The following is a 14,163-nucleotide window of genomic DNA, read 5'->3' as shown; positions in this document are numbered from 1 at the left end:
TTCTCGAGGTGCAGTATTGATGTATTCTGTCTCTTTCTTCCATTGCACCAATTAGGCATTGAAACTAGGTCATTTTCCTAAAATAAGGTATCTCTAACTTGTTAGATGAAGTAAACAGCAGAGAAAGGGGGAGGAAGCTAATTGCAAACCAAAGAAACACACTGCTTTTGCTTATGCCATTGCTGCCCTAGTCATGCAGTATTCCTTTTGAGATATCATTTGTATAAAAATTTACTTAGAAAAATTATTCTAGTTGGTTTGTTTATGTGTGTATGCTCTTGTGCATAGAATCCTAGTTTTCTGTTTGTGTTTCTGTGTCTCTGTTAGAACCTTTCTCTCCATAATTAATAATAATGTTCCTCAGTATTTTTACAAATGAATTCCTTGGGTTGTTTATTCCACCCTGTGCAGGGCAGTATCCCTCTTCAGGAATATATTTGCTTTGATAAACTTAGCTCAGTTCAGAGAAAACTTTTAAAGGGCAGAGTTTTTAGACTGACTTGTTAACCTTGTAGTTCTAAGTCATCTGTAAGCCCTTCCTGAGTATGTGGGAGGCGCCTTCCTCCATGTGAAGGGGAGATAACTGAAGCAGCTGGGGCTCCTCTCCTCCCAGGCTGTCTGGTGAAGGATTAGGCAGCACTTGGGGTAAGTCTATGATGGATGGTTCCCGGGAAGGTCCAGAGGTGGCCTGGACTCCTCAGAGTGGTTTATGGCCCTGACCTGATGGCGACTGGCAGCTGCCTTCTCTGCTGTCAGGACTACTGATCTGTTGAGAATTCTGTGATCCAAAGTTCAGTGACGCATATGAAGCAGTTCTTTTCAACCACTCAAAACAAGTAAACAAATGCACTTGCGATCTGACTTGGCTCTCCCATGTGGCTCAAACATCTCGTGGCCCCGTGAGAAGGAAAACATTAAACACCGGCAACAGAAAATATTGTATATAATGTCATTGGGGTATTTTAAATTTTTGTTGAGATGCTATTTGGAAGTGTGTATGTTAAATGAGCTCTTTAGGTTTTGGTTGGTTGGTTGTTTGTTTTTAACAAACAGTTCTGTAGAGAGTGTTTCCTGCAGCTGTGCGTCCGCCGGCGGGGCCTCCAGGGCAGCGTCCAGCTGCCTTGTAGTGTCCCGTGTGTCTGTGCGCGTGGCCCTCAGGGCAGGATAGGTTGAGCTTCAGCCCTCATTCCCCTGTTGAATGACTTGGGAAGCCCTGTTTTAACTGTATGGGTCTCAGTCTGTGAACTGGGGATGGCAATGCCTACAGCACATTCTTGTAAGGTCTAACAGAGGTGGCGCAGTGTGTAACCTGTTGCACGTGATAATGTTTGGCATCCATGTTTGCCCGGCTTTCTTCTTCTCTGTTTGCTTCTGTTGATGATTCATTGTCTTTTTCTCAATTTTTGGGGGGAATTAGGAGAATGATTTTGATATAATTTACCATTTCATACTCCCAAGAACTAAAGGCTGTATGTGAGCTTTAATTTCAGCTATAGCTTTTTTGAATAACAAGATACAAGTGGCTATTTATTTTTTGAATAAAAGTGGATTGTTTAGAAATCCAAGGCATTTAGGGATCTTCTAATTATCTTTTTGTTAACTATTGAAATAGTAATATAAATTGATTTCTAGCTTATATCTGCTGTGCTCACAGCACAGAGTCTGAATTATTTTAATCCTTTGAAATTTGTTTATACTTTCTTTATGCCTAGGATTTGGTAGGTTTTGGTAAATGTTTGAGATACTAGGAAGTTTTGTGTTGTTCGGTGCTGTATTCTGTTTCTTGTATATCACTTACCTCATTTGTTAACTGTATTGCTCAGGTTGTCTCTTTCTTACTGATTTTTTCAATGCTAACTCAATCAGCTGTGTTAAGAGAGGTAAAAGCTGCCCACCATGATTGTGGGGTGTCTGTTTTTCTGTTAATTTTGATTTTACATACTTTAAAGATAAATCACTGGGCATTTGGAACTTTAAGTTTGTTTTCTACACATCTGTGATAAAGAAAAAATCCCACCTGTGATAAAGAAAAAATACATAGTTCTCTATCACTGTTGTCACTATGAATGTTCCTTTTTATCTGTAGTAACACTTCTTGCCATCATTCTGTATTTCATATTAACTATACCAGCTTCCTTATAAACAGCATATAGCTGCATTTTGTTTCTGCTGTCACAACTTTAATCTTTAACTTGAAATATTCTTTTACTTTATTATTTATACTTAATATATTTATCAATATACTCATCATAGTCAAAACCCCAAACTACTGAAACATCCACCAAGTAGAGTGTAGAAAGGTTTGCGAGTTTACCCGATGGAATACTTTACAGCAATGAGAATGATTGAATTACATTCACAGCATGAATAAATCTCAGAGTCGTATCTTTGGATGAAGTTAGCCAAACAAAAAGGAGCATATTCTGTATGATTTCATTTTTCATTAAATATTAAAACAACAAAGAGTATTCTGTGGTGTTAGAAACCAGAGTCTGTTTTCCTTGGGACGAGAAGCAGTGGTGTGGTTCTGTTTCTTATTTCTAACATTGGGATGAGGTTGTGTTCAGTTGGAGAAAGTTCTTCAAGCTCTTCTGTGAGTTGTGTACTCTTTAAAAAACAGGATTCCCTTAACCCTCAATTTGTAAGGAGGTTCATTTAGGTCCGTTGTAGATCTACTATGATGAGATTTTTTACAATCACATTAATCCTCCAACATTGACGTCAAATTGCGAGTGGCCAGGATTTTTCTGTCATTTTACATTACAGTTTTTTTATTAAGTGAAATGTACTTCATCTCAAAAATGACCTTTATTTGAGCTTTACAGTTTTAGCTATTGTATTTCTCCCATCTCTCTTATCCATGAATAAGCTTGGTGTTCATTCACTACACCTTGAGAAGGAATTAAACACACTTTATGTTTGCAGTTCAGGTGACCTTCAGTTAGACTTGGGTGGTTATATCTTAGAATACTTTAAAATAACCTGAAAGAAGGGAAGACAGAGAAGAGGAGGTGAAGGAAAGGGCAGAGGAGGTATGCCGGAGCTCCGCTGATCATACTGACGAAGATCTTTTTCTCACAAATTCCAAGAGACAGCCTCCACATGACGCCTCTACTGGTCAGATTGGAACTGTGCTCACTGTGTGTGCGTGTGTGTGTGTGCGCACAGATGCCCCCTGGGGGCCTGGCTGTGGCCGGGTCACGCACTGAGTGGAGACTAGGAGTTTGGCTTGGTTGTCCCATATTCTCCCCTGAGAAGCCAGAACTTTAAATTTAGTAAATGTTTATGCCTTTTCCAAAGGTAAGAGTCAGATGGTGATCTCTTTTCAGGGGACATTAAGTATTAAGTGATTGCGTGGTACTTTTCCTAATTTCCTTAACCCAGGTGGCACAGTTGGTGAAGAATCTGTCCCCCAATGCAAGAGACCCCAGAAACATGGATTCAGCCCCTGGGTTTGGGAAATGCCCTGAAGTAGGAAATGGCAACCCACTCCAGTGTTCTTGCCTGGAAAATTCATGGACAGAGGAGCCTGGAGGACCACAGTCTGTGGGGTCACACAGCCGGTTAGCGACTGAGCACATAGCACCACTGGGTTCCTTAGTTTTTCTGCTGTCATATTTTTTAATCATATTTGTATTGATATGTTTTTTTTAGTTCTTATATATATATAGTCATTTACATTATATATTAGATTATTGCCTATGCAAGATGATAGCACATGAATCTATCAAACCCTTTTCACATATTAGGATTTTTTATTCTTCAGTAAGGCAGTCAGCTTTTAATTCTTTGTGATGTGTATTATTTAACTGTATTCCCTTGCATTTTCCTCTTATCAAGTTATAAGAATAAAAATGTAAAAGCTTGACTGTTATCAAAATTCCAAATCTCTTTTCTTTTTAATGGTAAGCAATTCAGTACCATTTAAACTATTTTTAACTGATTCCTTAATTCTATCCAAGTGCATCACTTTATACTCAGGAAGATTAAATTTCATATGCCACCTCTGAGGCCATTTGCTTAATCTATCATGGTTAAGATAAAACAGCTGTAACCTTTTGTATCTTAACCATTCCCTCTCATTTACTAGTATATTCAAATTTCCTAATATAAAAGGTTTTCTTCATCATTAATTAAAAACATTAGCGTTCTGATATATGAAGCTTTGTGGAATGTAGTCTTTCCTGAATTCTTCAGCCCTCTATTTTTAACCCCCTTTTGTTAGTTGGGTACCCTGACACATGCCATGACATTTTGTACGATAATTCATTTTATGAAAAGGTCCAAAAATCTCCAAAAATCCTGACAGTTTCTCATTGGTTCTCCCTTACATAAACCAATTATTACTTCAACTTAAAAAGGAACGAAATTTTTTCTGACATGATTGCCTTTGGTAAATCCATGCTGACTCACTCCTATTAAATTGTACTTCTCCAAATGTATCATTAAGCTCATCCATAAGTATCATCTCAAATTTATTTCCTAATATAGATGTTAGACTTACAGCTCTATAATTTTCAGCCTCTTCTCTCTTTCTTTTTAACCTTCAGACTGGATTCCTTGTTTTCCAGTCTCCTAGTACTTCACCACTTAACAAAAGACTTCCGAAAATAATTAACAGTTCAACGATTTGATTCCTTAACCTCAGACATCATCCATGGGTTAATTTACTATTTTTTTTAACTGCTGCTAAATGTCTTTGCTTCTTTCAAACTCCTGTCTGCACACTCTGGTGCCTTCTGTGAGGCCATGTCTGTCCATCACGGCACGGAAGATTTGGTCTTTTGCTAATTGGCCTTTCTATTCTCTCTCTCTCACTCTCACTCCTGTTGGAATTCCTGAGTTCAGGAGTGTCTTATGTTCTTTGTAGTCAATGGGTGAATAATGTCAAAGCACTATTTTTCCATCCATCTCCTTTTTTTTTAGTGCTATAATTGCTCCCCCGGACCATCTTATCAGTAAACATGCTGTTTACTGGTAATAAGTTAAGCTGACTCTTCAAGCTCTTCATCGTTTCTCTTTTATTGAGTAGTATACTGATAGAGGTTTTTTCAGAACTTTCTAATTATGCATTCTTAAATATTTGAAAATTTAATCTGCTGAAGAATAAATATGTTCTCGCTAACATGTCTCCAGTATGTCTAAAAACTTCCTGTATTTGCAGAGCACCATGGAGCAGGTTAAAGAGATATTTGTGCCTGGGTGTCTCTCTGGCCACTCTCTGCTGCTTCCTTCCTGCGGCGCTCCACACTGTGAAGGGTATGGAGTCCTGTTTTAGATGGTTAGTGTGGAGAGCTGAAGAACTCTATTATTTTACACATTTTTGCCTTTTCAGTTACAAAGAAAGAAGGGTAGTGTCTGTGCAAGATTTTTCTTTAGATCACTAAATCCTCAAAGCAAAATTCTTTGGTAGGTGTTACTCCCAATCTAAAGATTTAAAAACAAGTTAACTTGCCCATTGAAATCCATGCCTGTTTGCCTGTAAGAGTTTTCCAGTTACATAACTGCATATTCAGGAGCTTTAAAATGATCAGCTTCTATGCATTAATGAAAAATTCTTATCGTGGAAGCCTCAATACTGAGTTTTAAGACACCAGATAATCTGAAAACAAGTACTAGGAAATAGCAGAGTATAATACAATTTTAAAAAATTCCTACGAGGGATAAATGTTTTCACAGTACTTTTACTCCCTGGTATAGAACGTAGCTGATGGTTGGGTGGATGGATGGAGTCAAATGAACTTGATTATAGTGTCCTGACTTTATTGCAGTTGAAATGTGTGACTTTAAACAAGTCTCTCAACCTATATCTGTATTCTCAGCTGCAAAATGTATAGCAGTGTTCAGCCTTTCCTTTGAATATGAAGTTGAAATTAATACATATGAAAGAGCTTTCAAAAGTATCATTAATATTGAGATTTTCTTTGAAATAAGGGTATTAGGCTTTGTTATTGCTGTTTCAGTAGCAAGAAAATATTGGGAAAGGACTAGATGAACTTTTACATTTATTTCAAGTTGTTATTGAGGATAATGTCTCATAACTATATACGTGTATCTGTATTACATGTGTAATACATGTATTAATGTTAATCAGAGCATATATCCAAAGTTAGGGCTAGAAAAGGTCTACATGAAATTTTATTTAGAGTAGAAACTTTTATTATTTGAATTATTTCTATTCTTTGTATATTGCCCACTATATATGGTCTTGAAATGTCCTTTCTAGTATATAGTGTTCTGTGAAGTGCTTAGTGGCATTCACAGCATTTAAAGTCAGAGTACACAAGTAATGTACAACTTTTGCTAGTAATACCTAATAGAATTCACTGAAAATATCTGACGTTTATGTAAACCCACTTAGTTAATTATTTCTGATGGATCTCAAGCCTCAAGAGCCCTCAGTCTCATTTCCTAGCTACATGATCATAGAGAGAAGTTTTAGAGTGATATTTGATTTTTTTCTTTTCCCAGAAAAAAACTCTATCCTTTTTTTGAAGGGAGGCCTCACTGAGTGTAATTAGCCTGTATAATTCAGAACCACATGGAAACTTTTTCTAGGCTGCGTTCCTCCCTGCTCAAGGTTATACAGGCACGTGCCAGGATGGTTGCCTCATCAGCACGCAAAACTGTGATCTTATCTGGACCAACATTTGCAGCATTCATGAACTGAATTCTGAAAGTTAAAATAGTTTAGAAACAAAGCTGTGATCTTATCACCCCTGACAACTTCATTTATCAAAATTTTAAGAGAAACAAAAATTGTGGAAAGTTATAGTGGTCCAGTATGTTTTTATCAGGTAATTGATGTGGCTTTTTTTTTAATATACAGACCTTTTATCATCTGTTTAATTCAATATAACTTATATTTCTTAAAAATTTCTTTGCCCTCCCAGACATATGCTGACCCCAACTAAAGTGCAGGTTTCTAGGAGGAGACAGGTAGGTGTCGACAAGTGCACCTGTTGATGCTGCTTCGCAGGTGACTGTCTCCTGCAAGGCATTTAGTGACGAACAGCATCACAGCTCCTTCAGAGTATGAGGACAGTGTAGCTGTCTTCTTTAATTAGCTTTGAAGTTTAGTTCCAGAGACGTAAAAATGCACATTATTATTCATTTGTAATTTCATTTATTTCTATTTTTAGCAAGCAAAATTGCCATTTAGCAAGTTTTCTCTGTTTTAAGTTTTTATTTTGAAATAAACTTACAGAAGAGTTACAAAAATAGTACAGGGAAAGTTCCCATATAGCCTTTACCCAACTTCCATAAGTGTTAGCATTGTATAACCACAGTGCAGTTACCAAAGCCAGATGTTGACATTAGCACAGTACTGTTTTCTAACTCTATGTTCTTTATTCACATTTCACCAGTCTTTCCAGTCTGCTGTTTTTCTTTTCCACAGTTTAGCACAGGAATCAACACTCCCTTCTGTTGTTGAGTCTCCTTAATCTTCTCCAGTCCGCAGCAGTTTTTCAGCTTTTCATTGTCTTACGTGACCTTGGCACTTGTAAAGAATATGAATCCGTTAGTTTTTAGAATATTTCTTAATTTGCATTAGGCTGATGCTTACTCATGACTTGGTTGAGGATCGTTAAGAATTCCTCAGAATAGATATGGAATGTATCGAGGGTTGTTGTTGTTCAGTTGCTAAGTTGCATCTAGCTCTTGGCTACCGCGTGGACTGCAGCACACCAGGCTTCCTTGTCCTTCACTATCTCCTGGAGTTTTGCTCAAACTCATTTCCATGGAATTGGTGATGCTATCTAACTGTCTCATCCTTTGCCACCCCCTTCTCCTCTTGCCCTCAGTTTTTCCCAGCATCAGGGTCTTTTCCAATGAGTCAGTTCTTTGTATCAGATGGCCAAAGTATTGCAGCTTCAGTCCTTCCAGTGAATATTCAGGGTGGATTTCCTTTACGATTGACTGGTTTGATCTCCATGCAGTTCAAGGGACTCTCAAGAGTCCTCTCCAGCACCACAATTTGAAAGCATCAATTCTTCGGCACTCAACCTTCTTTATAGTCCAACTCTCACATCTGTACATGACTACGGGAAAAACCTAACTTTGACTATACTTGCCTTCATTGGCAAATGATGCCTCTGCTTTTTAATACGCTGTCTAGGTTTGTCATAGCTTTTTTTCCATGGAGCAAGCGTCTTTTAATTTTTAGGGTATGTTAGGACTAATGATGTAACGTGGATCAGTTGAGTAAGATGGCATCTCTATATTTCTCTACCACAAGCTTACTATTTCTCCCTTATTAATTAATACATCTCTCAGGGCAGATACATTCAGATTATGCAAATAGCCTGTTTTCCCTAAGTATTTACCCACTAATTTTGACATTCATTAGTGGATCTTGACTACAGCAAGATCTGTGGTGTTCTAATGGTCCTTTTCTCTTTTCCTCATTTCTTCTACATTTAATTGGAATTTTTCTGTAAGGTGTGTCTGTTCCTTCCCTACCAATTATTTTCTGCTCTATTAATTTTTACCAGTATGGGCTTATCTTACTCTGTGGTTTATAATCATGTTTCACTGTTATTTATTTTCTTGCTCAAACTGCTTCAACTTTGGCCATTGCAGACTCTTTCAGGTGGGCTCCTGTGCCCTCTCACATGCCCCCACCCTTTTGTAGGCATCTGTTTACTTTCTGGCACCAAAATGTGCTCCATGTTCATCTGTGGTGGAATCAGTCTCTTTTTAGGAACCTTGGTTCCTTTTACTGGAGAAGGTATTTAGAAAACAAGAGACATCCGCTGGATGCACGCCTGGTTTCTTCATGCGGTTTACTTGTTGGTCTTGTCTTAGGAGACAGAACTAGGAAATGGGTGTGTGCAAGCTAACCCCTCCACTTCCATAAATATTCATCATTTTCTTTGTCTAAAACATAAATCATCTTAGCTATAAAACCCTTAGAAGAGAACGTATAAACAAATTTTTGTGACTGTTGATTAAGCAGTAGTTTCTTGAATATGACACTAAACCATGGGCTTTATCAAAATTGTTGGGGGAAAAAACAATGTGCCTTAAAGTACACCATCAAGAAGATGAAAGCAAAACCTAGAACTGGGAGAAAAACTGAAATCTATCTGATAATGGGCTCGTATTCATAATATGTAAGGGACTCTTTTAATTCAACATTATCAAGGCAAATAACCTCATTAAAAAATGAGAAAAGAATCTGAATAGCCATTTCTTCAAAGAAAATATATAAATGGCCAGTGAGCACATGAAAAGATACCCAGCATTGTTACTTGTTGAGGAAATGCAAATCAAAACCATCATAAAGTGAAAGTGAAAGTCACTCAGTCATGTCTGACTCTTGGCAACCCCATGGACTATACAGTCCAGGGAGTTCTCCAGGCCAGAATACTGGACTGGGTAGCCTTTCCCTTCTCAAGAGGACCTTCCCAACCCAGGGATCAAACCCAGGTCTCCCACATTACAGGCAGATTCTTTACCAGCTAAGCCGCAAGGGAAGCCCAAGAATACTGGAGTGGTAGCCTATCCCTTCTCCAGCAGATCTTCCTGACCCAGGAATTTTTTGAAATATTTGCCTCTTTTTTCCTTGGACTATTATCGAGAATTTTTTTATGTTAATATATTTTGATATAAGACCTTTGTCAGATATATGTCAAACACTTTCTCTGAGGTGGTAACTCTTTTTTTCCGCTTAACAGTGTCTTTCGTAGAAGAAAAGTTCCTTTATGGTTTGCGCTTTTGTAACAGTATGTAAAAACTCTTTGTCTAACATAACTTACCAAGATTAACTCCTGTGTTTTCTTCTAGAATCTTTATGTTTTTATATTTTATATTTAGATTTATGGTGTATTCTGAGTCAGATTTATATAACATGAGATATAGGTTAAGATTCTCTGGTTTCTTTCATATAGGTGTCATTTTTCAAGCAGTCTTTGGTAAAAACAGTATCTTTGTAGAATTGCCTTTGCACTTCTGTTAAAGCAGGCAGTGATGTTTCTTTAATCTCATTTGTTTCCTCTCTATTACAATAGCAATTTCAAAATTAAGCATACATGGGTTTAAAATTTTATCCTTAGAGTCCCATAAGTGGACACATGTGTTTTCCTTCAGTGTTATGTGCCACATCACTTCAATGGGCCAAGATCTGATAGGAACTCACAGAGAATCCGTCTGATCCGTCAGTGTCTTGTCCTGCCCTTGACTGCCTTCCTGAGGAAAGCTTACTGTGCCTGGTGATTGTTTTAACCAATCACTCAAAACTCTTATGAACAAATAAAACTAGATATGCACGTTTACATTCAGAATATAATAAGCAGAAATTCTTATTTCTTAATCCTTTATATTAATGAATAAGAAAAGGCTTTTTTTTTTTTTTGCTTATGATTTTTTTTTTTTTGCTTATGATTCTTCTCTGGTTAGCTTTGCCGTCATTTTAAATATTACTCACGAGTTTTATATGTTGTATTCATCATGTTTTTCTTACTATCTAAGAATTCCACTTTAAAAAATTTTGTTCTATCAGCTCACACCCATTAGGATGACTACTATATAAAAAAGAAAAACAGAAAGAAAAGAAAAGAGCAAGGATTGGCAAGCATGTAGAGAAATTGAAACCCTTACGCACTGTTGGTGAGAACGTAAGTTGGTACACCTGCTATGGAAACAATATAGTTGTTTCTCAAAAGATTTTAAATAAAGCTACCATAAAGCAGCCAAGGAAGTAAAAGCAGATCTCATGGTATTTGTAAACTCACATTTAAAGCACAATTATTCACAGTGGGCAAATGGTAGAAACAACTCAAATGTCCATTAATGAATAAATATATAAAGGAAATGTGATCCATCCATATGATGAAATATTGTCCACCCTTGAAAAAGAAGGAAATTCTGACTCAGGCTACAACATGGATGAATCTTGAGGACATTACACTCATTGAAATAAGAAAGTCACAAAAGACTCGCATTACATGCGGTCCCTAGACTAGTCAAGTCTTGTGTCGATACAGGAATGGGATGGTGGTTGCCAGAGGCTGTGGGGCAGGAGGGTGGGTGCTGTTGTTTAGCAGGTATAGTTTCACTGTTATGGTAATATGGAGAATTCTGGAGGTTGATCATGTAACAATGTGAATGTACTTAACCCTACTCAACTGTACACTCAAAAATGGCTAACATGATAAATTGTGTATTATGTGTATTTTACAACAGTTAATATTTTTTAATTATAAGTAAAAAATCCTAGTTACCCTTGTCTTCCATATTTTCTGCTCATACCCATATTAGAAAATATTAAATAGGTGTTTCTGTTGGTGAGGTATCATAAGGGAACACTGGGCTTCCTAGGTGGCTTGTTTGTTGTTGTTGAGTCGCTACGTTGTGTCAGACTCTTTTGCCACCCCATGAACCATATCCTGCCAGGCTCCTCTGTCCATGGGATTTCCCAGGCCAGAATACTGGAATGGGTTGCCATTTCCTTCTCCAGGGGATCTTCCTAACCCAGGGAATGAACCCAGGTCTCCTGCATTGGTGGGCAGATTCTTTACCACTGAGTTACAGGGAAGCCCTTAAGCCCATGTAGCTTCAGTTCAGTTCAATTCAGTTGCTCAGTCGTGTCCGACTCTTTGCAACCCCATGAATTGCAGCACGCCAGGCCTCCCTGTCCATCACCAACTCCCAGAGTTCACCCAAACTCATGTCCATTGAGTCGGTGATGCCATGCAGCCATCTCATCCTCTGTCATCCCCTTCTCCTGTCCCCAATCCCTCCAGCATCAGAGTCTTTTCCAATGAGTCAACTCTTCGCATGAGGTGGCCAAAGTACTGGAGTTTCAGCTTCAGCATCATTCCTTCCAGAGAACACCCAGGACCAATCTCCTTCAGAATGGACTGGTTGGATCTCCTTGCAGTCCAAGGGACTCTCAAGAGTCTTCTCCAACATCACAGTTCAAAAGCATCAGTTCTTCAGCACTCAGCCTTCTTCACAATCCAACTCTCACATCCATACATGACCGCTGGAAAAACCATAGCCTTGACTAGACGGACCTTTGTTGGCAAAGTAATATCTCTGCTTTTGAATATGCTGTCTAGGTTGGTCATAACTTTCCTTCCAAGGAGTAAGCGTCTTTTAATTTCATGGCTGCAGTCACCATCTGCAGTGATTTTGGAGCCCCCAAAAATAAAGTCTGACACTGTTTCCCCATCTGTTTCCCCATCTAATTCCCATGAAGTGATGGGACTGGATGCCATGATCTTCGTTTTCTGAATCTTGAGCTTTAAGCCAACTTTTTCACTCTCCTCTTTCACTTTCATCAAGAGGCTTTTTAGTTCCTCTTCACTTTCTGGCATAAGGGTAGTGTCATCTGCATATCTGAGGTTATTGATATTTCTCCTGGCAATCTTGATTCCAGCTTGTGGTTCTTCCAGCCCAGCGTTCCTCATGATGTATTCTGCATATAAGTTAAATAAGCAGGGTGACAATATACAGTCTTGCCGTACTCCTTTTCCTATTTGGAACCAGTCTGTTGTTCCATGTCCAGTTCTAACTGTTGCTTCCTGCATATAGGTTTCTCAAGAGGCAGGTCAGGTGGTCTGGTATGCCCATCTCTTTCAGAATTTTCCACAATTTCTTGTGATCCACACAGTCAAAGGCTTTGGCATAGTCAATAAAGCAGAAATAGATGTTTTTCTGGAACTCGCTTGCTTTTTCGATGATCCATCGGATGTTGGCAATTTGATCTCTGGTTCCTCTGCCTTTTCTAAAACCAGCTTGAACATCTGGAAGTTCACGGTTCACGTATTGCTGAAGCCTGGCTTGGAGAATTTTGAGCATTACTTTACTAGCATGTGAGATGAGTGCTATTGTGTGTGCAGGTAGCTTAGAAACTATTAAATAGGTGTTTCTGTTGGTGAGGGGTCATTAGGGAAATGGGGGATTCCTTGCCTCGAAATTCCATGGACAGAGGAGCCTGGTGGTCTTCATCATGGGGTTGCAAAGAGTCAGACATGACTGAACACACACGCACACATTAGGCAAGGGAGTTGATTGGGATGGAGAAAATGAAAATTGGAAAGTTAATACAGAAATTATACTAATGGGCTGGAGACTCTGAAATTAAATAGACCAAAAAGATGTTATGTGATACATGCTAATCAGGATTTGAAATATATAAATCAATTGAATAAATTTGCAAAGTTTGTATATTCAAGAAAAATATGGAGCAAAATATTTTAGCTTATAGATGTGCTTGTACTTATTTTTTCCTTTTTTTCTATTTCTAAGTAAAATTAAAAGCACATATATTCTTGTGATAGATGAAGTTCATCATAATACAGTAGCCACTTAAATCCCCTAATAGCTTTTACTGCAGCAGAATATAGCATAGCCCCAACTAGATAAAGTAGTGGTTGTGACGGCTGGTCTAGATCCTTCTTAAAACGCTGTGCTCAGACGGTTCACTCTTGTCACAGCTATTAGTGCCACTCGTGAGGAGCTTGTCAGTGTGATTGGCAGAGGTATTCTTTCATCTTGTGAAAAATCGTAATTTTGATGCATGCTTAAAATAAAAACCTGGCATAAGTGACTTCCTGTTTATAAAGGAAAAGGCAAGGCTCCTTTGCAGTTAGTGTAAATTTTTAACATTGAATTGAATATAAAATTTAATTTTCTTTTTACTGAGAGAGAACTGTTTTTTAAGGAACTGCCTTTTAGGATTTCCTCCACATTGGTTGTCTGGCTTACTAAGTTAGAAAGAACTATAATTAATAATGGTTTCTTTCTAGATATTGGCAAGGTCAGATTTGGATTCTGTTGGCTTAAACAGAATCTGAAACAGATCCTTTTTCATCTTGGAGTAACGTTTATGTCAGTTAATCTCTTTTCGTGATAAATGTCTTGGAGTGATTAAATAAGTTAATATTTGTAAAGTACTTAAAGTAGGGCCTGGCACATGTGAAGTGCTCTGTATTTAATTAATAAAATATTGAACTGAAATTACTCTGTGTGTTCTAGATTCTTTTTAATTGTGCCAGTAGGGGTTGCTCTTGAGTGATAAGAATAGATATTCTGAGTTATATTTGATATGAACATAGTGACCTGCATCACTTGCATATTCACATGTATATATACCCTGTTCTCTTGATTAGAAACAAAGGCTGCTTCTAATAAATGGATTTGTTTGCTTTAAAG

At 37.8% G+C, this 14,163-nt stretch overlaps 1 protein-coding gene across 3 annotated transcripts in view; it reads left to right on the top strand.

Moving 5' to 3' along the window:
* The window catches only part of ZNF407 (zinc finger protein 407), a 384,300-nt gene that overhangs the window by 261,616 nt on the left and 108,521 nt on the right, over positions 1-14,163 (top strand). The window contains exon 9 of one of the 3 annotated variants that reach the window (XM_055558910.1): positions 3,385-3,741. The exons of the other annotated variants lie outside the window; for them this stretch is intronic. Coding sequence (XP_055414885.1) covers positions 3,385-3,470 — 86 coding nt within the window. The 3' untranslated portion in view covers positions 3,471-3,741. Of the gene's footprint in view, positions 1-3,384; positions 3,742-14,163 lie in introns of those variants that run through there. 3 annotated transcript variants of the gene reach the window in all.

The sequence above is a fragment of the Bubalus kerabau genome, chromosome 21 (assembly GCF_029407905.1).
Source record: "Bubalus kerabau isolate K-KA32 ecotype Philippines breed swamp buffalo chromosome 21, PCC_UOA_SB_1v2, whole genome shotgun sequence".
Lineage (NCBI taxonomy): Eukaryota > Metazoa > Chordata > Mammalia > Artiodactyla > Bovidae > Bubalus > Bubalus kerabau.
Note: the sequence above shows the minus strand (reverse complement) of the source record. Positions and strands in the feature narration are given on the sequence as shown.